Raw genomic sequence first — 26,943 nt, forward strand, 5'->3', positions numbered from 1 at the left:
GCTGCTAATAGGAGCCTGTGTCAGGGAAAATGAGACACTTATTTCCTTCTCCACTTTTAGAAGCAACCTCTTCCCTTCAAACGAGCGCCATTATCTTTACGAAGAAATGCTTTAACCTGTTGATTTCTTCTTCTGAGCTTTTCCTCAGTCTTAGAGATATTTCACATTGCACCACTCTGAAGGGGAATGTGATCAAAATCTGGATCTTAACCACCTCAAACTATGCAAGACATGTCCAATGAATCACTTTGAGCAACAGAGAAAAATGAGAGAGCACAAGAGATGCTCAAACCTGGTAGAAATCAACATACTGTAGTTTTTAGACTTGTCAGTAGGAATCAAACACACAGCATCTGTTTGGATAACAACATTACGAAACCTTAAATTAGATTCCTGGAAAGTGGTGGAGGTATCAGTCTGAATGTGATCATAAATCAAAAAGTATAATACACAGGAGGATGAATAAATATGATTAATCTGTTGATATTGTTTGATATATTTCACGGTTGCCAACATGCATAATGTGTGGTTACATCATCAAATATTGAGACAGTGCATGAAGAAGCTGGCTCCTGTGGCCGTGAAACATGAACTGATGATAGCTGATAAAATACACCACAAACAGCCATCTGCATTCTGTGAATCACTGTAAAGAGAAGACTCATTTGTCGCTGTGACCATACCAGTGTGTTCTGTGTTAGAGCTCAATAATATACTGATAAATAATGCAAAAAATTCAAAAGAACAGTACAACATTCAGCCATATTTTTTTTTCTCTTATAAGGCAAAATATCACATAAAATAACACAAAATAGAAGCTTAAACCTTTTTTATTTATTTATTTTTTTTTTAAATTCACTTTTCCAGTGATCACATGACATTCATCTGACTGAGACGTTGATGAGAACCACTCTGTCTTCAAGGACCAAAGGGTTGTGAAACTATGAGGTCTGGACACAAGTCATCAAATGACTGATGTTGTAAAGCTCTTGCTGACCTAAATGTATTCTTATTGCAGTGTTTTGTTTTTTTTTTATTAAACGATAAGGCTAATCTAAATAAAGTCATGAATAGCTGAGAATGTCTAGAATAACCGAATACATCTATCTGAACTGTCTGATTGAACCACTGTTCAACCATCAGTCCAACCAACCAACTTCTGCTGCAGAATCTTTAACTGGTCATACTGTAATTAATCCAAACATAAGACAACATGAAAAAGGCACTGGTATACAAGATGTGAAACATGAAACTTCATCATGGCAAAGATTTTAGATCAACCCCAGACACCATACTGCATTTTTTTGCAGTATTGTTTATGACAATCTTCTGCTATTTTAGTATTTTAATTTTTTTAATTTATTGGTGAAATAGTGTGACAAAAAATAACAAACAGATATGACACTGTAGACAGATGCTAACATGTAACACTTTGGTGACCTAGAGTGACAAAGAATGAAAAGAGGAAATGAAAGGTAAAAAAAAACACGTTTGGGGAGCTATAGACACCTATGACAATCTTCTGCTATTACCCCAAGTCAGCACTACCCCTAAAAGTAGGTCTGTGTGAGCCCAGTTAAATTACCCTTCTGTCTTTTAACAAAGCAGACATAATCCAGTCATAATACAGTGACGTGTATAGGGGAATAAATTAATATTTACTTGACTCACACATAAAGGAAATGCGTTCTTTTCAGACAATAATGGGGCACGCCAGACTGCCCTTTAGATGAAATTTCTAGTTTGAATTAAGATAGCCTTAGAGCAATAATGGCTGTTTTCATCTCCAGTCCTTTATAAGAGATAAGGCTGGTGCAAAAAAATTGCATTTAATAGCAATAATAACCAACCATTATGGATAAATATAACTTCTGAAAGTACGTGACCGTTTTCCATGTGTCTGTTTTCATGGAGAGCTCTTTCACCGAAGTGTTTTTTTTTTTTTTTTTTTTTTTTTTTGCAACATTACAAAATGTGACAAAAGTGAAGGGGTCTGAATACTTTCTGAATGAACTGTACATCGTCTATGTGTGAGCATGATGATGCCTTCTTGGAGGTGTTTTGTGATGAAGTGTTGTAATCTATGTTGCAGCCTCACCTGCTTCCACTTAAGTTGTTGATTTCCCAGGATGACTTCTGACAGCTCTCACAGAACAGTGTTGAACTTCTTCTATCCAGCTGTGGATGAATGGGACAGTGATAGCTGAGGAGTTTTTTTCCCAGTCTAATTAAAAAGCTGCAGCTCTCATAACACAACCTGTGTTGAGGCTGCTTTACATTTTGGTGTCCTGAAGCTGGTTGTTGAATATCAGAACAAAAAGATGAGTGTAGAAAAGAAGGCCTTGTGTTGTGATTGTGTGGAGCTGACTCCAAAAGAAAAGCAGACATTTACTGTAGATGTTTTTCACTGCTGAAAAATGTTCTGATGTTAGGTATAATTTTAACTGAATACTTGGACAAGTCATGATGCCTGGAGGAGGACAGATATGCCGAGGAAAATACATCTATACCATCAGAAATGATTTGGAAGCAGCAGTAGGGTATCCAGCGCAAATATGTTATTTTAACAGAGCCACAGTGTTTCACCCTAGATTTTATTTTGTCTTCATAAATGGAAAGTGCTTCAGACATTTTCTTTCAAAGTTTAACAACAAAGTTTTTCAGTTGTCATCAGTTATCAACGGAATAGTGCATCACAGCCGTCATGTCACCTTTTTAAAAAGGCTGAGGTTCCTCTGCTGAGCCTCAGCAGGTGAAACCTCTGTTCTGTCAAAATGTTTCTATATAGACAAACTCACAATTTAGTTGTTCTCATTGCTGTATTTCTGGTGTCAGACAACTGCACAAGTATAACACATATCCCGTGTCTGATGTCACTCTGTGTCTGAATACTGTGTGGAATCTATTAAAGGTTTCCAGAATAGAAAGGACAAAGGAGTAGCATAGCATGTAGACTACCCTCTGTTAACAATCACTACGCACTGCAGCACATTGTATAGATGCAAAGATTACTGTCATGCAACTGTACACCTATATCCAAAATCTCAGTTTGCTACTCACTGTAGAGTGAGCTATCGAGTGTCTGTTATATAGGGAGCAGTGAATAAGTGATTTTGGACAGAGCCGTGGTAAAAACAGTAATTTGATTGCAGCTGATGTGCCACCTCTTAACTAGAGGAAACAGTTGTAATTCATATGCTAATGAGGTGACTCCTGTTAATAACTGGAGGTGCATTTGTTTGGATGGATGATAATTTTGTGCTATTGTTAATTGACTTTCAGTGGAATCAGCAGTTGTGATGGACAACATACATTTGTCTTATCGAGACACATGTTGGTATTAGGGGAAAGAAATCACATTAATATCACAATACTGATTTACCACATCGACCAGCCATCCTATGAAGGCATAGTGGACACACAGACTGTATATAAAGATGTCACCCACAGGTTTCTGAAGAGAGAAGGTTTTGAAGCTCAGTCGGCTGCTCCACCTAACTCCCAGAGGAGGGGCGTGTGTGCTTACTGGTTTGTGGCAAGCACATGCTCACCCACTTGTCACAAAGCGGCGCACCCTCACTAACACAGAACTTTAAGCCTTAATAAAATTTTAACAACCAAAACCGTTTTTTGCACCATACTGTAAACAAGTTTATTTTTGCTGTAAAGTTGGACATTTTAACACAGGAGTCTCTAGGGATTGTCTCACTTTTGGAGCCAGCCTCAAGTGGCCGTTCAAAGAACTGCAGTATTTGGCACTTTGGTGTTGGCTTCATTTTTCAGCATTGAAAGTTGCTGCTTGAGTGTACACTGTCACCATTTCCATCAGGACACTCACTTTGGGGTTTTACCCATTTCGTGCATTGGTTTTCATTTTCGTTGGGCATGTCTGCTCATGCGACGCTCTGGGACAAATATGAGTGGGAGAACAATTAATAACCGTTGAACATGTAATTGGAGATATTCATGTACAGCTAAATGCTAGTGCAGGATGGGGCTGGGTAGGTAGAGGTGAAAGCAGGCAGCGGTGTTGTGTATGCGCACAGAATGAGCACCGAATTCATTAACTGGACTGGTTTATACAACATTTGAGTAACAGATTCCTGCCTGAGCTACCAAATGGCCACGTAATGAAGACAGTGGAGTAGTGTTTTCAGATGTACTGTCCTGATCTTGTAAAGCTGTGACTGTAGCAGCTGATATTTGCCACAGGCTGTCAGCAACACAAGTGTGACTTCTCCCATGCTGAGCCTGGATTAACAGGTGTGACTCAAAGCTCATATGCATCACTTGTTTTAATGCATATAAAGACAGACGTCTGTGCTTGGATAACTTTAGAAATCACACACGTAAGTGATTGTCTGGACATATTCCTGTTTGCTGGACAGAAGGTGCATAGATGTGTTTGTGCGTAAGAAAGAAGAGTGATAAAGACTCTGCTCGGACTGTTTGTTCTTTGGCAACAGGATGCTTTTTTGCCCTGAGCACGCCTGTTGCCATGGTGCAGTAATTCTGACATCAAGGTGGAGGATGTAGGTGCAGGTAAAGGCATGATGATAGGCACCGTGTCCCAGTGCCTGACGCACGTGAATAAAAAGTAACGATTGATTTGGCTCCTCTTCTTTGATCCTCTCCCTCTCTTTGCTTCCTGATTCCTTAATTCCTGTCTCGGCTCTGTGTCGCAGTCTGAGCCGCTCTCCTCTCTCCTCCGTTTGCTCACTCTGCCTCTGTCGCATTGTATCCTCCCTGTCTGGCTGTGAGTGTGTGTCGCTGTTTCTGCTCTTCAGCTTCCCTCTCATATTCGCTGCAGTGCTTTGATTCAAGCTGGAACGCTTTAAGCTCACAGTGGCAAAGAGAGGTCACACTTTCAGACACGCACGCACGCACGCACGCACGCACGCATGCACACACACTCACACACACACACACACACACACACACACACACACACACACACACACACACACACACACACACACACACACACACACACTTTAACACGTGCTTTAAAGCCACAGTGTGTTAAAACAACGAACGAAGTGTATCAGCTGTGTATGTGTATGTGTGTGTGGGTTTGTGCCCCTTCTGACACCCGGGGCTAAACCAGTTCTGTGGAGGAGTTTTAGTACTTAATGAGATGTCTCATCACATACACACATGCAGTATTAGCACTCTTTATTTCTCTCTTCCCTCCTAGTCTTTCTCTCACAGACCAACACACACACTTGCACATACACGGGGTGTCACTTGCTGGAGATGCAAAAGGGCTTGACAGAGTTTGACTCCGGAGGGGCGGCAGGAAATGATCCATGTCGTGGCTAGCTACTGGCCATCATCTGACGGATTCATTAGAAACTGAATTTGTCAGTGTGATCAGCACACAGAATTGATCTGTCCAGTTAATTGATGTGTGAAAGTGTGTGTTAACTGATCACTTGTTCGGTTGCCCATGGCTTAGTGATGCTGCTGTGCTGCGAATAGTGTTTAATGATGGAGCAGAGTCTAGAGGAGGAGAGTACAGGAGGATAGTTTCCTGTTTCTCGCCTTTGTCATTTATCCACATTCATAACTGGGACACACGCTGCATCCCGAACATTCAGAGGTGTGCACCCTGTGAGTTATGAGATCATCACATCAAGAAATTGAGCAGAGCCAAATGACAGTGTTACACCGGGCGCTGCCATCGGGGACGTTTCTGTGTGGACATGCAGGATGAGAGGTTTTACTGCCCTGCAAGCCCCTGGCTCCTGCTTCTCAGACAGGTGGAAAATTGTCCCCACAAGCAGTCTTTGAACAGGGAGTAATGGAAGGGGAATGGAGATGGCAGTGGATCACACCTGCCAGGGGAGTGTTCAAAATCCCTCATTTGAAAGTGATGTGTGTTTGATGCTGAGTTGCAGTCTCATTGGGAGCTTTTGACATCGTAGGGTTTCATTTCATTCCTGCTTTTACACCGTTATTATCAGTTTCCATCTCCGCTTTTTAAAAATCTGGCTATTGCTTTGGCTTCATTTCTTGTCACTGGCTTATTTTCAGTGATTAGAATTGCTCAGTTTGAAATCTGATGCATTTTTTGTGGATAGTCCAGAAAAAAGCAGCAAATGGCAGTTTTAGTGTCTGGATGGACCAGAACCTGGTGGTGCTGAGTGACAGGAAGCTTAGAGGTTGACAGAGCTGTCCACCCTGTCTGTCTGAGACACTATGTAGTCGATCCTCCTCGTCTATTCTCTCTTTATTCAGGCAGGAGGATTACAGCAAAGAAAGCAGCAAAGCAAGCAGTGAAGGGATTATCGAACAGCAGCAAAGGGATTAGAGGGGAAAGTTGCACCTCAACAGAGCAGCGGACCCCTGTGGCCCATGTAAGAGACTCGTGCACGGCTTAGAAAGTTGGCTCCTCTGCCAGCTGCTGCCACACGCCTCTGCCAGAATTTCACAGAGCTTCTTCAGTAGGTGTTTGACATGCAGAGTTGCCAAGACTTCATGGCTCTCCTCACTAGGTATTTGCTATTCATTTGGACAGTGACAAAACGGACAAAGGGATGAGCAAAGCAAAGCCACAAAGGGGATTTGAACTCTGGCTGTCATTTACAGATTAGAGCCAGGAGTTATTAAACAGTTTCAGTCTGAGATCCAAATGAGAAACTTAGTCTGTGACCTCGGGACCTGGGGAAATGGAAGCGTTTGCTTCTCTTGTGAAGTTGAGACCCCATCAAAGCAGGTCCTTGACCCATTTTGAGGCACAGTGTCAGCTGAGGGAAGAGAAAGTTACAGAGAAGTCATGGTTTTATCTGGCAGTGGCCAAAATGTTGACACAAAGCAGCACAGCTTTTCTCTAAGTATCTGCCTGGATGTTGACTTTGACTGTAGCTCATTAATCTAAACCGTCGGCTGTAGCTTTAGCTATGATGTGACATAAGTAATTAATGCTAAAACTTTTAGTAGTCTGATACAGTTTGTTATTCAAAGGTACCTGTGGAGTTTTTCCCCCCAGATTGGCGCTACAGAGCAGCGTTTAGATGATGGGTCTGTTTCTGGCCACTGCAGCAGTGTGAGGTCCTTTACTGCAGAGTCATTTAAAGAGGCCAGAAAAGAGACAAATACGCCCATTTGCTCATAACAACCTAAAGTGTTTATACAAAGGCTCTGCATATATTTGTGCTTAGTAACAAAAATCTTGATTAGCAGTGAATTGTTCATCATTTATGGCAGAAATGTGCTGGTTCCAGCCTCACATATGTGATTATTTGTTTCTCTTTTATATATTATTTTAACTTGAATTAGAGCTGAAACGATAAGTTGATGCAACTATTTTGCTTGTCAATCATTTACATAATTTCTAAAGCTGGAATTTACTGCTCTTCTATGTGACAGTTAATTATCTAGTATATAATAGTTAAATATCTTTGTGTTGAGGACTGTGGGTTGGACTAAATGAGTGCTCTGATAACGTGAACTTGGGCTAAAGGAATTTTGGAGGGACATTTTTCATTTTATAGAACTGAATATGAATAACTGATTGATGATAATGATAATTGATTTGTCTTTTGGTCGAGCAGTTTAAAACCACTTCATGGTTTCAAGAAACAGCAATGGATATTTTTTTGTTATTACATACATTTTTAATCCAAATAACATATCAACAGGTTAATAAAGATGGAAATAATTGTTAGTTGCTGTCGACATTTTAAGATTTGAAATGTAGTCAACCTGTTCAAGGTTGAATTCACAATGTTTAATTCACAATGTGTGAGAAATGTTGAACTAAACCAAACAGTTTGTTTACAATGAAAACTCCACAGGGTGCCTTTAACAAGTGTAGGCTTCATCATTAAGCTGCTAAGCTCCCAGTTATCTTCAACACAGTGTGATTACTGATGGACCAAACAGGGAATACAGCTTTAAGAGAGTTTAGCCTCGTTTTGAAAGTCTCTGTTACTTAAAAAATTTGAGAAGTGTGGCTTACTTTGAAGTTTTGTCCCACGCATAAAAAGATAAAATTAAACATTCATGACGATCCAGATTTCTCTCAATGACTTTATCTCTCATTGCCATGGGAACGGACTAATCTGTTATTGTAGATTAGTGGGCCTCCCATTAATGTGATCATTATCACTGCATAAATATTCAATTGAACACAAATGATTGCTTTGACCACAAGGATGCCACCAGAGGCCTCATTAAGTGAGAACCTAGGACTCTTGTTGTTGTAAATGTGTCTAAATGCACAACAATCATCGAGAGTCTGTGTGTCGCACACAGTGTGTCAGCATGTGAAAGCCACAGGAAACTGTTGGTAGATATGTGCTTGAAGTAAAAAAAAAAAAAATTAGATTTTATTCAAATTCTCAACAAGGACACCACATTAAGTTGTACAATGATTATTTTTCATAAAACAGTTTGATTGTGGAATTAGATTGTGGGAACTGTGTGACGTTTGCTGTCTTCATGAGAGAAGACTGACTTCTAGTATTCTGATTAAAAGCACATAAACCGAGGAAAACATCAGGCGGGTGATTTGTGGAAATAGCCCTCAAGTTTTTCTCTCCACTTCAACAAAATCAGTTCTGCTTTGTCAAAATTATGAATTTAGTCACAGATGTCCAGATACTGTTCTAGTGATAAACAAACCGAGAGTGTTGTCTTCCACTCCTCTATTCACATATGCTCATTTGATTTTGTTGTTAATCAAAGCTGTCACTCAAGGCAGTTGACAAGTGTGTCATAACAGCTATCGTGTTACAAGATTGCCCTTGTGATTTAATCTGAAGACAATTAAGTATCCTGGCACCATAGCAACACATCCTCACTTCCAGTTAACCCAGTTTACAAAGTGGTGACCAAGCCAGTCATGCATGGTGTTGCTGTGCATTAATATCAGTGATAACTAAGCTTCCCCTTCAGTCCATACACGAGCTTAATCACTCTCCTCCGCGATCACACTCCTAACAGTGGAAGTGGCAGTTGATCGATAATGCCAGTTCAGCAACAGACTTGATTGATTTACTGTGGTAAATCAGTCCTTAATCAGATCTATAGAACCTGTTTAGAAGACAGCAAGGAGTCAGTGTAGATCCACATCCAGCAGCACAGGAGTCAACGTTTGTTAAGCACCAAAAAGACAAACAGGGAGGGTGGACTGACAGAATGAGTGTGCGTCTTGGCTCCAACAATCCAATATATCCCTGTCACATTATGGTAATAAATGTGAGAAAATTGCACAGGCTAAAGTACTTGCATTGATCAGCAGGGTTTTGGCTTTTGAGAAAAGTCTTTTCAACTTGAAAATGTATTCTTGAAATCTAATTACTAGTTCACATTATTCTGAAAGAGCTATGACTGGACAGTTTGATATGTGATGTGGGACTTATACATTTTCCTCTGGCCAGTGCTGAGCTGTTCAGCCTGCTTTGTAGTGACAGCTCGATGTACAGGACCATTCCGGGTTGTGATGACAGTATTTGTTCTTAAAAACCATTATTCAATGCTGGCTTTTACTTGCTGCTAAGGATTTCTCATTCCTGCTTTGTAAAATATGCAACACACACCAACACCATAAGATTCAGTTTCAGTTAACTTTATTTGTATGTTTAGACAGAACAAGAACAATTAATCACTTTTATTTAGTGGATACTATTTGTTTCCCTTTTTGTGCGCTCCAGCTCGTAGCCGCTCTAAGGACTTGACATACTTTGACCCAAGTAAATGTAAACTATGTCAGGAAATTAAAATGATTTAAGTAAAAAGAAGATTTAATCTAGGATTATGTAGAAATGACAATATGAAAGAAATCTTGACAACTTTTTTGAATGCGCACGCGGTCACGTCTGCTAAACTGAAAGAGTAAATAAACAGTTTGGTTGGTTTCATAAAAACGCACAAATGAAAGCAATAGAAAGAAAATAGAAATGTCACAGACCCTATTTTCATGCTCTGCGACAGTTCACCTCCACAACGCATGAGCTCAAGAATAGGTCAACTTTATATCCCCCTGTCTGAAACAAATAACATTTTCCAGCTGTGTGTACTTTTTCTGATTTATTCTTTTTTCCCCAGACTCTGAACAGTAGTACATTGTCATAAGCACAGTTGATGCAGTTGCTGCTGGCTCAGACAGAGAAACGCTGCGATACAGTTTACATTATTGCATGAGTTGATGCCAACATCTTAAATGTGCAAATTTACACTGTGGAGGAAAGGGAGAGGAAAAGCAGATAAGTGAGAAGAGCTAAAAGGAGAGGAGGAGGGACCATTATATTATTGTGCAACAGCTTGTCAAAAACACTCATTCATACATTCCCACTAGTTTATCTCTGACTCTTTCCAAAGACTCATACAGATTGATACAGCCAGGAGGTACAGTGAGGCATGGCGGTGGGCTGGGAGAGTGAGGAGACGTATCAGTGTTCTAATTAAGTATGGCAGCGCTGCTCAGTATTGATGCATAGTTCAAAAGGGGACTCATTCTCAGAGGTAATGGTGCAAAAATTCTGGAAACAATCCAGTCGAGTACAAAGTGATTCAAGTTGAATTTTGTGTCTCGATCAATGTGCTCTGTCCAAGGTGCACAGAGGCTTTGGAAAGTAAGCTGTTGTCTTTTTTAGCCCGCTGTCCCAAACACACCCTGCTTCACTGTATGACAAGGAGACTGTGACACATGCTTCCATACTGTATTTGATACATGATCTTAATGTATTTACTGGCTCCTTTCACTGGTCAGGGTAGGTGCACATTCAGTTCGGCATAGATCGCTTTTAGATTTAAGACCCTCGGATAGTTATAAGGCCTGCGGCCGACATTAGTGGAGTTAGAACAAAGTCCAATCTTCTTAGAGTCTAATTTCAGGATTTAACAGTATCGTCTGACAGCTGAGTAGAGTTGCTGCTGCATTGCTATTAAATGTTTTGGATAGTGTTACTATGGAGATGTAGCCACTCTGACGTGCAGTGTATTTGGTTTTGTTTTCTTGTGATCCAGACAGCACTCAAGGGCGAGGAGTGTTAGCGTGAATATTTTGTATCAGTTCGTGTGTATGAATATTTCATTTCTTTTACAATGTTTCAGCTCTGGAGGTGCAACATTATGGAGACTGGTTGACTTTGTCTTAAAACTGATTTGAACGAATACACACACACACACACACATTTAGACTCATTTATGCAAACACACTCACACGAGTTAGAAATATAAAGCTGAGTGCTGCTACTGGGAATCTCCAGAGTCTCTTATTAGTCCGGCTAATTTCACATCATTTGACAGAATTAATTCATAAATTAATCAGCAGAGCCTCAGAAAATAACACCACACGCCTCCATTACGCCACCATGTAATCCCATTTACACCTAGCATTAAAATCCCCATGCAGACAGAAGACCATTCACCATAATCTCTGCCTGGTTCTGAAAAGACAGGGTGAAACCGCTCCGCTGACAAGTTTTCCAACAACACACTATTAAACCAGAAACTTAAAAGTCCTTAGAAGCCACCTTAAGACTTGTGCCTTTATTCCTCTCAATTGATACAGCAGATAGAGCTCAGCTGGTTGAGTTGGGCCACCCCACTGCTGTCGGTGGATTAAGAAAGCCACATTTACACCAAGGTACTTTGTAAAAATCACAACTCTAATCCTATTTGGGTGTTTCCAATGCAGCCTACAGCTTCATTTGAACAATGTTGCGACAACTTGCTTCTGCTTGGGGATTTTAAAGACAGGTATGAGTGGGGAAACATTTTCAACAGCAGCACAGATCTTCAAAAAATAAACCACCATCTGCTATTACTGATACAGTAACAGAATGCATTTTTCACTTTGGTGCAACACCTAACATTCCTGGCATGTTTATCTGTGTCCATGTCAACCTGAAATGGTGCCAATGCTTTGTTGTGATCTTATTGTGAAAATATTTTTATCACATAAAACAGATTAGTTCAAATATTGTAATATTTTTTCCCCCCATCAGCCCCTGTGTACTTTACCTTTTCCAAAGATCAGTTTTAATTTTTTTTCTACGTAGAAAAACAAAAGTGAGTCTAATTCCAACCAGTGATCTCACATTCCCAGAATGCACAGTGACGCTTGTCAGAGACCGATAACGTCTTGCAAAGGTGAACATGCTAAAAAATGAAAATGTTCCCGTATGAAAAAATGATTTGGTAATACATCCTCAAGTCTGTCCTCCTTCATCTGACCCTGCTGATTACATAGACAAACATTTAGTAGTCATTAAAATAGTTTCACCCACTCAGTTTTAATATATTAGGCAACAGCATAGAAATGGAAATGGAAAGTAGCTGTTACAACCCTGTTAGTGTTGCACTTAGTTAGCTCACTGTAGTATATCACATTTAAGACTAGCATTTAAGTGGAATGTATAACAATTCAAATACACTGTATGTTATTCTGTTTTTTTTTTTCCACAAGCCAACAGGACATTAGTCGATGTACTGAGATATACTGTTGTTTGATCTAATCACCACATCTTGGGAATTACATGGAGACTGAGTAGTGGTACAGTTCAGCAAGGAATTCCCATATCATCTGCTCTTTGCACCTATCAGGTCTGGATATGTGTTGTGCTTCATTTTGTGTCCCCAGTGTAACTGAACAGAATATGTACAAATCAGGGGCCCACATGTCCTGCAGTACCACCACAGAAGAGATCTATGTCTTTAAAGGATTCCTGCTTTTCCTTATCCTCCTTTTTTTTAAATCCCTGTTCCTCCAACTCTCACAATTTCCTAAATCAGATTGTCTAACTCCCCCCTTCCCCCCTCCCTCTGCCCTCTCACTCTACTCCTCGATTTCCAGTATCAGGTCATCTCCCTCCAGTGAGGCGTCGGCTGTGACATGAACCGCCTTAATGGTCCCGGCTAACGGGGAGTTGACCACAGTCTCCATCTTCATGGCCGAGAGGACACAGAGTGGCTGACCCTTCTCCACCTTTCATGATTATAAAGATAGTTCACAGAGTATTAAAAACAAGATTTAAATGCACAGATCACTGAACAAGCAATGTAGCTGAAGTGTTTAACCACAAAACAATTTTATTTATATTCCTCAAAGCAAAGAAGTAAGTAAAAAGTAGTATTTTTGAACGAGTACTGAAAAATATTGAAACAATACCCAGCAGCACATTAACACTTCACCAGTATAGAGGCAGAAATCTCTAGTGGACAGGGCTGGGGGGCGTTTGAAAATTTGTTTTAGTGCTGACACAATACCGGAGCTTTAGTGTGGCTGACAAATGACACTTTCCTTGATACTTTACTTTAAGGAATAAAATCACATCCATAAATAAAAACCATGTAGCAAAGGAAGCCAGTCTTTCCAAATGTTATATAAAAGAACCTATCATTAATGAAATACAGTTTGAAATATGATTTCAATTAGGAACTAGATAAAACTGAAACTACCACAGGGCTAGCTACTACTAAACTAAGTTAACTAACCCTTTAACCGAAGGTGATCAAATCTGATAAAAACTGAAATGTTGAGAGAAAAGAGGAAGTTAACAATAAACTGACCTTGGATCCGACTTCCACTTTGACCTCCAGGACTTTTCCAGGCATTGGCGCTCCCACCTGACCCTTGATGGACTTCTGAGCCTTAGGATGGAACTTCATTTCCTGGGTGGAGGGAAAAGAGATCTCATGCATCCGTCTGTCCAGCTGATCATCCATCCAAGTCATCCACGCATGCCTGCCTCCCATTTATTCACTCATCCAGACAACAACCCATCGACAAAGTTGTTTTACCATCCATTCAGACATTTCTCCCTGATGAGCCTCCAACTACCCGCACAGCCATTTGTTTGTATGAATAAAAATCACTTGTGACTGTCAAGTGAACCATAATAAATGTAGTTCTCACATTCAGATTTAAAATAGAAAACAAGAACCTTTCCTTCCTCTGTCCCTCTAGCCATCTATTTATTTGCCTGCACTGACAGCTATCCTTCTCTCAAGCTATCCCATCTATCCAACCCATACCTCTCTTCTTTCATCAACTCTTCCCCCTCCCTCTATTTATCAATACCTCCCTCCATCAACCCATTGACTATCCCTACATCATGTCCATCCATCCCCTCTGCATACCTTCATGGCCAGGGTGTCTTTAACCAGCACAGATCTCAGCTGTCCGTTCAGCTCAAAGAAGACCTCTCTCTGACCGGCCTTGTTCAGGTCACCCAGTGCCAGTGCCTTGATGTGGAGGATCTTCCCTCTCTCCAGCTCCACCTGAGATAAAACAAAGACAGAGAGTGGGGGAGGAATGGAGCAGGAGGGAAGGAGGAGGGGAGGAGGAGGGGAGGGCACATAAGAGAGAAAATGGAAGATGAGGGAGCGTGTGAAGGAGGAAGGGACAGAAACGAAATTATATTAGAAAATTTAAATTAATACACAGGTGCTCAGTTCACAAGTCCAGCTAAAGCAATAAAAACAGACCGCAGAGCCTGATGAAATTAAAAAGTGAAGTTAGTGGGGTGAGACAAGCAGATTGTTTCCTTCTACTCTTATTTCTTTTCACGTTTCCATTGTGTTGTAGTGTCTCCCAGCGTGCACTTTGTTGCAGGGTAGGAAAACAGAGTTTGCCAATCTATGTGAAGGGTCTCACTGAGCCTCACTTCATTTAAAGGGCTTAATAAATTAATCAAATAACGTACCATTGTACGCTGTGAGCATTTGCTATTTTACACTGATGAGTAATTTTTTTATTTCAAATTTCACTACATCAAGTCAGTGACTCCCTGTCAGCTTTTATTAGCTGCGCATTGATGTGTTTAACTCAATTGTGCAGAGCAGTCATGTTTTGAATGGGAAAGGATGAAGCTCCTCAACAGTCTTTTTTCACAGGAGACACTTTGACTTGTCATAGCAGGAAAGTCACAGGTCTGACTAATAACATTATAGATGGCTCTGTTCTATTCAAGTGTCCCAGTAAAACATGAAAGTGTGACAGTGAGCTGGCACTCACAGCATCAGGATCCTGAAACCAAAGCAACTAAATCAAATTCAATCATCATTTCTTTTATTATCTACACCCATTCTTCTTCCACTGTCACATATCAAGATTATAGTTGATATAGTTTCATAAAAGATACTTTGATAACTGATTATAGTAGCTCAGCTCATTTGGTCTGGGCCAAACTAACACCACTTTTCCTTTATTCTTTAGGGACCTGTCAAAATAAATGGACTCAGACACATGCTCAGCACACGTCTGTGTTAACTTTCTTTTCACATTCAGATGTATCTGAGAAATGAGCTTGCAGTAATATGTAACAACACTTAGAGTGGTGTAGTTGCTCATAGCATCACTTTTTGAGTTTATTTGAACTGCATCAAGCAGGTGAGGTGTTAAACCAGCCCCCAAGCACAACAATTTTAATCATTTATCCAGTGAATACACAAACCTGAGCCTCAGATATTTTAAGATAAGACTTGGGTTCTGGAGTCCAGCTAAATAGACTCTGTGAATGGATTTTGGAAACGAGGTAGTTGCTGCCCTGGTAACATAAACCTTATTTATGATATCTGTGGAAAAAAGAGGCACAAATACAGAAGCTATATAAAGTATGTAAAGACTTGTAATAAACATTGTACCGTATGTCTACACTTTGCAGCTTCACTTGCTACCTCGGGGTAATAAAAATAAACAAGACGTAAATGGCTGTATGGTGTATCTCTATCTGTGTGTTTACACCAGAGATACCAATTCAGACATGAAAGAGGGAGAAGTGGTGCAGACAGAATGACAATCTGAGAGACAGAGAGACAGACTGGAGAGTTCAGGAGAGAAACGATGGCACATTGGAGGATCTGAAAACATTTTCCAGCCTTCAAACTCTGTGACTTTACCTGCCACCAGTAACAGTTTTCTTTCAAGACAAAGACATTACACTTCCTCTCTGTATCAGCACCAGACAGCTTATTCTTCTCACATCACTTCTGGTCACTGCTGTGTTGTCTTGCTAGTCTTTCCCTCAACACTGGCCACTGTACTTCTTCATTTATCTCACGTCTCTCCTCAAATCTCATCTCAGTGGTCGGAAACTAATTTTTTCCTTCTTTCCATTTGTCCAGCTTCCTCTCTCTGGCTTTCAGTCTCTTTCAATATCAGTTCTCCCATGTGTCACAGCTTTCCATTTTGTATTGTTATTTTGCTACCTATTTCTGGGGCCATTCTGTCTCTCATGCTGTTATTAATTCCCCTCATCTGGCTCTTTCAGCTTCTCTTTTTTTCTGTTGCCTCTCCACCACTCTTCCTCAATGCTTCCCCTCTCACCCTTTTTGTTTTTCACATTGACATCACAGCTGAGTCTCCATTGCTATGCCAAACTAAGTCTCTGCGCAAAGACAAAAATACACGCTGCTGCAGGTATGTATTGATCTCAATTTCATTCTGCCTCTCTCGTTCTCTGGGTGCGCTAACTCTTCATCTATTTCCCTCTCTGGTAACAAAACCTTTCTTTGCATGCCTTTGCTTTCTCTCTGGCACTAATCTTCATCTCTCGCTGCTTCTCTCTCCACCTTCCTTTACACTCAACTTCTCTCTAGCCTGAGCCATTTTTAATAGGGATCTTGGCAGCTCTTTGCAAAAAACAAAACTGCCTTCCCTTTTCCAACTGCATGGCTTCTACTCTACATCTCCTCACAACCGCTCCCATGAAAAATACAGTATGTGTCTCTTTGAAGAGTTGCACAAAATGTATGAATCATTTGAAGATGCTTTTGTCTAAGTTGTAACTGTGTGTTTATGCCAGTTTTATACAGAGCTACAAAGATGACTTCACTGCATTATGTCGATATCTAAAACATCAGTCATATGTTAAGACTTTGACTTGTATGAATTAAAACGACAAGCTCACACACAAGCTCCTGTTACGTTATTGGTCACACCAGCTCTCTCTACAGTACTCCTCCCCTGTGGTTGGCTTCAATTAACTGCTTTCATGAGTAACCTAGTTCCAGGTAAAATACCAGGGTTCATTAGCTTTGTGTCCTGTGGAGGCTACCAAATATTTCATCTTTTCTTTTATTTCTAGAATATAACAACACAGAAAACATCCAGGCAGTCATTTAGCTGAATAGAAAAGATATACCAAGATAAAAGGATGTAAATATGTAAAAATAAATTCTCTACTTTCCACAACTGGTTTCTGCAACTAATGACATAGTACGAGCACATGCTAACTCAGACCCAAGCTGTGTCCTGATTCCATAATACCACTCCTAATTTTATACAGCATGCACTATATACTAATTCTAATAGTATATTGTTACAGTTAGTGTATAAATAGACATGTACTGTTTGTACTGAAAGGAAATTATGCAATACATGCATTGTAATACGTCAATTACACTGCAAATAAAAAATAGCTAAACAAAGAGAAAATTCAATGTTTTACCAAAGATATTGTACATTTTTCTACATTTTGTTCATTCTCCAAAATCTTCCTAAAGCTATTTCACTATGTCAGCAATTATTAGTAGTTCCTCTGCTCCCATTGTTTACTGTACTGTTGGACAAAAGACAATCAACAACACACTTACATACTAAGTTTTGACTTAACTTAATTGTTCTACTTTTCCAATGTGACACCACATCACATCCAGTGACAAGAAAAAGTATGCGAGCCCTTTGGAGTTTGATTATGAAATACGATACCATCTTCATCTAAGTCTCATGTATAGACAAATGCAATGTGCTTAAGCTAAAAGTGCAAACACAATTTCAGTCTTTCAAGTCTTTATTGAACACACCCATTTAACATTCACATGCTGGTGGAAGAAATAAGTGAATGCTTCGATTTAATAACTAATAATTTAAAAGCTGGTTAAGCCTCCTCTGGCATCAATAACCTCAAACAAGTACTTGCGAACCATTGTTCCAAATAGAACAGCTTCAGCTCAGCCATACTCTTCAGATGTCTGGTGTGAACAGCCCTCAAGGTCATTCTACAGCGTCTCTCTTGGATTAAGGTTTGAGCTGTGACAGGGCCACTCCAAAAGGTGGATTTTCTTTGTTTGAAGTCATTCTGTAGTAGCTTTACTTTGATGTTTAGGGTCATTGTCCTGCTGCATCACCCAGGAGACAGCCACCCTGACTTTATCCTGTAGGAGACCTCAATAAACTTGGGAATTCAGACGTGGCAAAGCCCCAAATCATGACACTTCACCACTGGGATGATGCTTTAATGTTGGAATGCAGTGCCCTTTTTACAATGTACATTGATCTGCATGTTTGTCATAAACAATTCAACCTTAGTTTCATCAGTTCACAAAACATTTTCCCAGCAGTGTTGTGGCGTGTCAAGATGCTCTTTGACAAACATTTTTGGAGAGCAGTGGATTTTTCCATGGTGCCAGTACTTAACTAGCTCCAATGATTCCTTTGAACCTTTTGCTTTTACTTCTAGGGAGACTAGCCACAGAACCGAATGGGCTCTATTTATAGACAGTTTGTCTGAGTGTGGGCTGATGAATATTGAAACTCTTTCAGATGACTTTACAACCCTTTCCAGCCTTATGCAAATCAGCAATTCTGGGTCCTAAGTCTTCTGTTTTTTGAGGCACGGTTCACAGGAGAGGATACTTCTTGTAATTAGGGAACTAAAAATATTTGGGTGTTTTTTTATAAGTCAAGTGGTTTCATTGACTGGGCTCCAGGTTTCATAACTCCTGACTCCACTTGGCATTCGTTGATGTTATAAGGATAGGGGTTCACATACTTCTTCCAACCAACACTGTGAATATTTGAATGATGCATTCTGTGTGGACAAGAACAGCACAATGATTTGGGTGTTAGACAAAACAGATTGTGTTTGTTCATGTTTTTCCTTAGATGATCTGATCACATTTGAAGACAAAGGGTTCACTTACGTTTTCTTGCCACTGTACTGAATACCTGCTTATAATTAGTATGTAGCGTGGCATTTGGACACCAGGTACCAGTTGTTTACTAGACTGACTGAACTCGCCGCAGTGACTAAATTATTCCAAAGCTTGTGTCACAGCAAAGTTGTGGGAACTACAAGTCTCTTATTTAAAAATGTATCCACGAAACATCAAGTCACAGTAAGGACAGGATTTTGAACTTAAGTGCTCTACATCAACTTGCCTGTGCAAACAGTTCAACACTGGGTAAAGCATTAAATAAACATATTTTCTAACTAAGAATGTGTCCCTTAACACCCTTAAACAAACTATGTAAATTGATTCTAAATCAATAAATTCTATCAAATCCAACCTTAACCACTCAGCCTCCCCCTGTTTTGGTCTCTTATTACCATATATGTGATAGTATCTCTAATGTATTATGTATTTTCCATATCTCAGTGATATATCTGCTGTGTTATTGTCTATACAGCCCCCTCATGGTTCTCTTGTTTATTTAGCCAGTACCATAAAGCACAGAGCTTTTTCTGTCAAATTCATCTTCTTATCTACTTGGATCCACAGTATCTCTGAGTGAAACAAGTTTCACATTATACTTCCCATCAAGTCTTTGATATGAGTTTATTAATGCCTTGTGTGGCCTGTGACAGAGTAATGAGATTGTGTTGGTGTCTGTACACATTAGCACTGATAGGATGTGTATGACTAGATCCATGTTTGTGAAAATCTGTTTATATTTCCATCAAACATGATTAATACAGTACTGAGTCATCAGCACATGCCAGATAGGTCAATGTGTTTTTCCTCCTGCTTGTGTTGTATGTGCGGGTGGCTCGCAGTGATGGACAGAGCTGTCACCCATGTGTAGGTGTATGTTTGTGTATATGAATACACTCTAAATAGATGCAATATCACTAAGTGGTCATTTGGTCTTTAAAAAGCTATTACAGGGACACGTGCCTAAGTGGGTTTGAACATGCTCAAGTTTGTCAGAAACTTGCTGAATCAGTCAACAATGAAGTGAAACTGAATCTTTACAGAGCAAGAAATTATACATCATAAAAAAAAAAAACTGTAGTGCTTGTGTCCTCCCACCACAATCAGAATACAAAGAGGAATCTTCTAGGCTTGCTGTTCACTCTTTCACTGATAAGGCTCTTGTATTGGATTTACAACAGGCTTGAAATGAAGAGCAAAACAATACCAAATGATTACTGTGAAAGCCTTTATATCTACTTCCCACAACATCAACAACTCGGGGCTTTAGGTCTAGCTCAGTGCTCAAAAAGATTTGGTGCTTAAATCTGTTTTGATCAAGATTTCCACTGTGTGCCTCACAGACTAGCTGCCAAGAGCTCATAAACAGCTTTTGTTCCAAATATACAGTTAATAGTGTGGATGCGTAAGTACTGCAAGAGTCATCTGTAACGGACAGTTGCTGTCTTTTGCTGCCGTCACTATGGATTTATCACAAACGCCAACGAAAGCCCACAATGACAAGCTCAAAGGCTTTTCTTCTGCTTCATCTTCTGGAGAACATCCATTTTATATTGCAGATAATTTAACAGAACAACCAAATTTAACTCCATGTTCGCTGGACACTTTGGCTCAGTGTATTTGTTGCATTTATGCTGTACAAAACCTTGTTAAGCTAAATTATATTTCCTGGTTGTCTATCACTTTTTACTGGTGCAGGAGGGGAAAGCGGGGCTCGGCCCACTTCTGTTCAGCCAGGTGGGAGAAGTGCAGACTCTGGGAATATCATCAGGCAGTAGCGAGAACACTGACGGACTCCTGAACCCGGCCAACATGTCCTCTGAGGAGGACGCAGTTTGAAGACTCAGGGGAAGCCTCACTAATACCTGAGGCAGAGGTCACTGAGGTAGTCAAAAAGCTCCTCAGTGGGGCGACCTGATAGCCGAAGGGTTAGGGCGTATACCACATGAGCCCATATGCCCTGAGCTGCAAGTCCCCAGTTCGACTCCTGGCCGGCCGGACCATTTGCTGCTTGTCATTCCTCTATTCTCTCCCTGTCTGTCTCTACTGGTTCTATCAAATAAAGGCATTAAAATGGCAAAAAAAAAAAATCTAAATAGCTCCTCAGCATCAAGGCGCCAGGTGTGGATGAGATTCGCCCTGAGATGTGGACCCCTCTGCACATTGTTGGGCTGTCTTGGTTGACACGCCTCTTCAATGCTGCATTGAGATCAGGGAGGTTCCTATATTTAAAAAAAGGGGTCTGGAGGGGGTGCTCCAATTATTGGGGTATTTTCTTCAGTATCTTAAAGTTCAGGGGGTGGAGTGTGTTTGGTAGGAGAGGGACATCTAGACTATCTTGCTGCCACCAGAGCCCAAACCTAGATGAGTGGCGGAAGATGGATGGATGGATTTTGTGCATTTAAACAGTATCAGATTATACAGGTACCTGCATTCAATTTACAGTAGATAGGTGTTTTCTAGGTGAAGGACTAGTGTTTGCATGCTGGTGTGAGTAATTCTACCTTGAGTAGAAACACATTGCTACTTTGAAAACTTACCAAATTGCTTTGACTGCTCAGTGCTATTTCCTCTCCTTGGGGCTCCTCAGTGGCCTGACTATTGCAATCAGCACTGGAAAAGTTGCCATGCATGAGCGGAAAAAGAAATGTGCCTCTCATGAGCACCTAACAATTACCATCTCTGATATGAATCTCAAAAGGTTGCAGCAGCAGCCATTCACAACAGTCAACAGTGAGCCAGCCTCTAACATATTTAACACTCACATCAAACCAGCATGGGTAATACATGCACACACCTCACGTCTTAAAAAGTCAACTGAGGCACATCAGGTACATCTGTACAGTCTATACAGGCCATAGCTCCAGTTGTTTACTAGACTGACTGAACGTGACAGAGAGTCTGAGTGTGTGCGTCACAGCAAAGTGGTGGAATGTACGAGTATTTAGTTCAAATATGTATCTGTGAAACATCACATCACAGTGTGGACATGATATTTGATAACTCGAGTGCTCTACATTTACTCGCCAGTACGAACAGTGCAGTTTGATGGTCATCTCAGTTGTACCAATCTCCTTATATTCTTATAAGAGATTTCTACTATAAAGTAACATACACTCAGTGGATCCTTTATAAAAACATCTGTACAATTAGTTGGTATTACGACTAGTGTACAACTAATGTTTAGGTGTTGCTGACATTGTCGCTAATGTGTAAATTTGATAATATGTTTATAGTTGTTGGTTGTCCAGCATAACACCAACACTAACTATGATCTTGATGCAACAACATTACTTATTTTTAAGTAATGATTATACAGGTGTACCTAATGAAATGGCCTAATTGAAATTTAATTTCAATCAAATCCATGCTTTGATTGAAATTAAAAACCATTATATGCACTGCTCTTGATTTACACAAACCAAGATGGAGCAGCACATTACCTGAGCATACTTTCACAAACTAGTAAAAATGAATTGGACTAGAAATGACAACAGCGAGATCAGTCGTTGCTCATACAGGAGCTTCACTCAGTCCTTGAGGAATTTTTACACAGTAAAAGGAATAAACAAAAAACAAAATAAACAACTAACAGACACTTGATCCTGCGTTTGACAGGTCACTTTTTTGACGTGTTTTTATTCTATCTCTCACCTGGTACTGCTTAATCGGACCTGATCTGGGGGGGAAGTACCCATTGTCATGACAACAGGGGGAATTTTGTTTCTGTGGTGATGATTGACTGATGCTGAGCACAAATTCAAGTGCCTGAAAGTCCTTAAAGTGACAGTCGGAGATGGGATAAATTGCAGCAAAGCAAGGTGAATAGGGATAGTAGAAAAACAACAGTTGTGCAGTTTCAGTGTTTTGGGATTATTTAGTCCTTTTTGTTGAAGAATATTGTTTGGACTCCAAATAAAGAAGATTTGATTGAAGCCAACCATTTAGTATGTTGTAGGAAATTGAAAAAAAAATGCACTGTATTAACTAAACTGTGACTTCAAACTAAAATAAAGAATTGAAAAAAAATGAGTCTTTATCAAAATATTTATTGTAATGAGTTATTATTGATCTGATTGAGGGTCTTGTGCCAGATCTCTAACTTGCCTGATAAAATGATACGCACCCTGGGGTGATTAACAAGAAAGGAGGGTGGAGGGACTGCCCATATTTAGGGTCAGAATTAGATCAGTACAATCAACTCAGCTCCTGATTCTTTGATAATAATACAGCAGCAGAGTAGCGGTGCTCTCCTTGTCCTTCATAATAACAAAATCAATTAACATGAGCCTGGAACCATTTTGCTGCAGTGAAATGAGGCAGTAATTAAGCATGGTTGCCTTTGGTTGCTCTGAATCACTGTCAGTTAAATCTGTGTGCGTGTGTGTTACTCATAATGAGAGAATCACGACAAAAATAATGAAGGAAAGTATGTAGAAGGATCAGATGGCTCATAATGAATGATGTGTGTTAGGGTTTACTGGGATTATAACTAACGCTGAGAGAAAGATGAGTATAAATGATGCAGAGCCTAGACAAGGAGCTTTGTGGAAATGGTGGAAAGTAACAGGTGATTGAAGGGTAAACAAAAGTGCTCTTTAAAATACACACTTCATTTGAGATATGAAAACAAAATACTGAAGATATAAAACCTGAGGAGAGTATAAAGTTATGACTCAACTGTCCCTGTAGCAGCTTAACTCAGTCTTCATTGCAGAACTCTACAAAATGTAACGGTCTTTGACAAAGTGGATTTTAAAACACCTTGGAAAAAGTTCTGTTTGAGATAAAGGTGCTAGTATTTTTGATTAAAAATGCTCCTGCTGTCAGGAGACAAAATGAGCAGTAGCCTTTCCACAAGTGTCACTTCAATATGAACACTGAAGGGTTTTTGTCATTTTGAGAAATGAAAACAGTTTCAGGTACCTGATGTGCTGCAGAGTCAATAAACACAAGGCTTTCAAAGGGGGAAATGAATTTCAGTGTGATTAACGCCTGTGTCCCAAAGAGATCCAAAGTGATTAGAAAGGGTTTAGGAAATTATTAACCATATTTAAAACTCAAAAGCAAGATTTTGATCATTATTCAAATACAATTTGAAATTTAATTTACAGAGAAAGTCTGGTGCTCACTGCAGATGAATACTATAGGTAGTCTGCTAGCTGGTTAACCAAACAGTTTGCCTGGTTTGTTGGCTGGTTGCTCAGGAAGTAGATTCCTATTAGCAACTCTGTGTTTATGTTTATTTGGACCAAATAAGCGTGTGACGTGCATATGTAAAATGTATATTTATCTAGAAAGCTTTAGCGGAGCTTGTGCTGCTGGCCCTGATATACATGTTGAAAGCACATAAGAGCAAATATGAAGAACTGGTCATTAGCTGCCAGAAGCCGAGCTGGAAGGCAACGTTGCCTGCTGCCGCCATCTGGTCATAGGTACAGTGTCCTACTGGGTAAATGTGCCAAGTTAAAAAAAAAAAAGTGCTGTCTCACACAGCATCACCACTCTTAACATCAGACTACACTCATAACTGCACTGCTTTTCTCTAACAAACCTATGTGAAACAACACATCCTACTACGCCTGTTTTCCCTCTGTCATGTGTCAATGTTGAAGTGTCTCAGTTTAGAACTCAGAGATAATTAAAGCTAAAATCTAATGAAATACTATTTATATTCTTTATGTAATGTCATTGTCCTTCCTACACCAAACAGCCACTTGATTCTTCAAGCCTGCATGTTTGTTATTGTAGAAAGACTCCTCCCTATAACACACAGGAAAAGTTAGAAAAGGGTAGTTTTTAATTACAAAAAAAAAAACAAAAAAAAAAAGTTTTGAATATTGTACCAAAAAACATTCCTTTGTGAGATGACACATCGAGTGACAGACTCCTCCAACATCTCCTTCAGAAGCAAAGCACATTTCCTTTTGATCTGTTGTCTGATTCTGACATCTGTTGCAAAGGTTACTGTCAGTAGTTTCAACAGTCTCTTCAATCTGGACTTAAACAATCACTTTAGTTTGAGTGTTGCTCATCACAGCGGTTACTTCTGTCATTCTCTTGAAATTTTCTCTGTTTACACTGCGCTCCCTGGATTAAAACAGCATCTTTTTTAGCATCTGTCTCCTGTTCTGAAAGAAACTTCCAATCAGCACCGCAGACATCTTGAAATATTTCTGCTGACTATACAGAGTGGTCCAAAAGTCTGAGACCACTTTCGGACCCCATGTATGTTCAAGCCAATCTCCAGCCTGCTGATTCTGCTTATGTAACAGTTGGAGAGGAAATGGTTTCCTATTTAAATATCAATATTATCCAGGAATGTGTCAGTTTCACATTTGTGGCTTCGCTGTTCCAAGTGACAGCCAGTTATCCCATCTTCTCCCCAAGACATTGTTGCATTCCTGTGCCACACTAATTAGTTTGCGTGCAAAGTGAATTTGACTCATTTGTTTTATTGCTTCATTGGACTGCATGTTTGGATGCCTCCCTGTTGGAGAATGAACATAACAAATAAATAAACAAAGGGTGCATGCTTTGGAAATGGGTAACAGTTATATTTTGGTCGGAGATACTGGCCCTTGGTGCTTTTCACTGGCCCACTCTCAAACATCATATGACAAAATGAATCTGTTATTTCTGTGCAGGAAGGCCAATCTGATGGCCAGGGGGGGATCAGAAATGCTGTTTGTTGTTCCCTTGATAAGTGTTAATATCTCTTTCCTCCCCACTGTGTTATCAGCACTTCACTGTGCCTCTGCACCAAACTGCATCAAACCTCAGCCATCTGCAGTGATGGAAAAAACATTTCTGCTGATAATGTCTGTTCTCTGTGGAACTGCTATTACATCAGAATTTATTTAAGTGCTAAACTGATTAGTGAATAAATGACTATTAATATTAAATGTATTATCACAGTATTACTGTATTAATTATTAACACACCTTTCAACTCTTGATAAATGTAACACAAACTATTGCTGGTATTTTTATATTTTACATTAGTTGTATTATTTTTATCTGAATTTTTAGTGAGCATGTTTATAAGTGCACTGTATAATGCACATGCTCATCAGCATGTCGCCCTCAGCTTTAGACATGATTTATGTTAAATCCATATAGAAAATAAAACAATAAAGTTAAAAGGGTGAGCTTAAGGTCTCTGGCATTAAGTTGTGTACCTCAAACTCCTCTGCGATCTTGGGTCCATCCAGGAACAGCCTGGTGCTGAGACAGTCCACGGGGCCAAAGTTAGCTGAAAAAACAAAGCGATGTTGCATCAATAACAAAACAAATGTTTTGCCATTGTGATATTGATCCTCGTTGATGACAACGAACCAAAATCAAAATGTGTGTACACGTTAATGATTTCCCATGTCTGATATCAGAAATGTGATTAGAAAACTCAGGATCAGGGTGTGTTTAGTCTAAAGCTCAAGAAGTGAAGAAACAGAGAAAAACAAAGAAGCTGAACACTAATTACAACCACCAGTGCCAATAGATTTTCCATCCTCAAAGCAACAGTTAAGCTTGCATTAATCCAGGCAGCTGAATGATACTGTAGCTACTCTGAAGTTTGACTCCTTGAGCAGTCATCCTCTTCAGTCTGCTGCCTTCTGCACACACTGCTGCTGCGGTGGCTGCTGCTGAGTGTGCTTCAAACTCACAGATGTACCTCATCAATCGGCAATCGTGTTGTGACCTCAGCTGGATATTTATATATATATATATATATATATATATATATATCTGTTCTCAGGGTGATGATGGCCTATCTGAAACACCTTTGTTGATTGCTCCATACTAAACATCAACACTATTTAAGTCTGAGTGTCAGCATCTTCCTTACCTTGTTGACTTATCTGCGACCATGCACCCCATACAGTAACCTACTCAGGATGGCTCTGCCACTGTTTTCTTATTTCAAACTTACACCTGTTTACAAATGCAGTTAGTGGTTATGCTGATTTCTCCCTCTAGCACCACTCTTTGCTGTTCTGGCATCTTATTTGTGTGTTATGTAAATTCACCACCTGAATGACAGGTGATTGTTGGG

General features: G+C 39.9%; 1 protein-coding gene and 1 long non-coding RNA gene across 4 annotated transcripts in view; one reads left to right on the forward strand and one right to left on the reverse strand.

Moving 5' to 3' along the window:
• Window positions 1-12,866, forward strand: part of LOC139621330 (uncharacterized) — a 45,129-nt gene extending 32,263 nt beyond the window's left edge. The window contains exon 2 of the long non-coding RNA XR_011690979.1: window positions 12,806-12,866. This is a non-coding gene — a long non-coding RNA (uncharacterized lncRNA). The remainder of the gene's footprint in view (window positions 1-12,805) is intronic.
• The window catches only part of pcxb (pyruvate carboxylase b), a 283,342-nt gene continuing 265,957 nt past the window's right edge, over window positions 9,559-26,943 (reverse strand). For all 3 annotated transcript variants that reach the window (XM_071477747.1, XM_071477748.1, XM_071477749.1), the window contains exons 24-27: window positions 26,069-26,142; window positions 14,092-14,232; window positions 13,522-13,623; window positions 9,559-12,937 (exon numbers count right to left, since the gene is read on the reverse strand). In XM_071477747.1, the coding sequence (XP_071333848.1) occupies window positions 12,788-12,937; window positions 13,522-13,623; window positions 14,092-14,232; window positions 26,069-26,142 (467 nt within the window). In that variant the 3' untranslated portion in view covers window positions 9,559-12,787. The remainder of the gene's footprint in view (window positions 12,938-13,521; window positions 13,624-14,091; window positions 14,233-26,068; window positions 26,143-26,943) is intronic.

This window comes from Trachinotus anak, unplaced genomic scaffold (assembly GCF_046630095.1).
Source record: "Trachinotus anak isolate AG129_WGS33_773 ecotype Australia unplaced genomic scaffold, CSIRO_AGI_Tana_v1 ptg000005l, whole genome shotgun sequence".
Taxonomy (NCBI): Eukaryota; Metazoa; Chordata; class Actinopteri; order Carangiformes; family Carangidae; genus Trachinotus; species Trachinotus anak.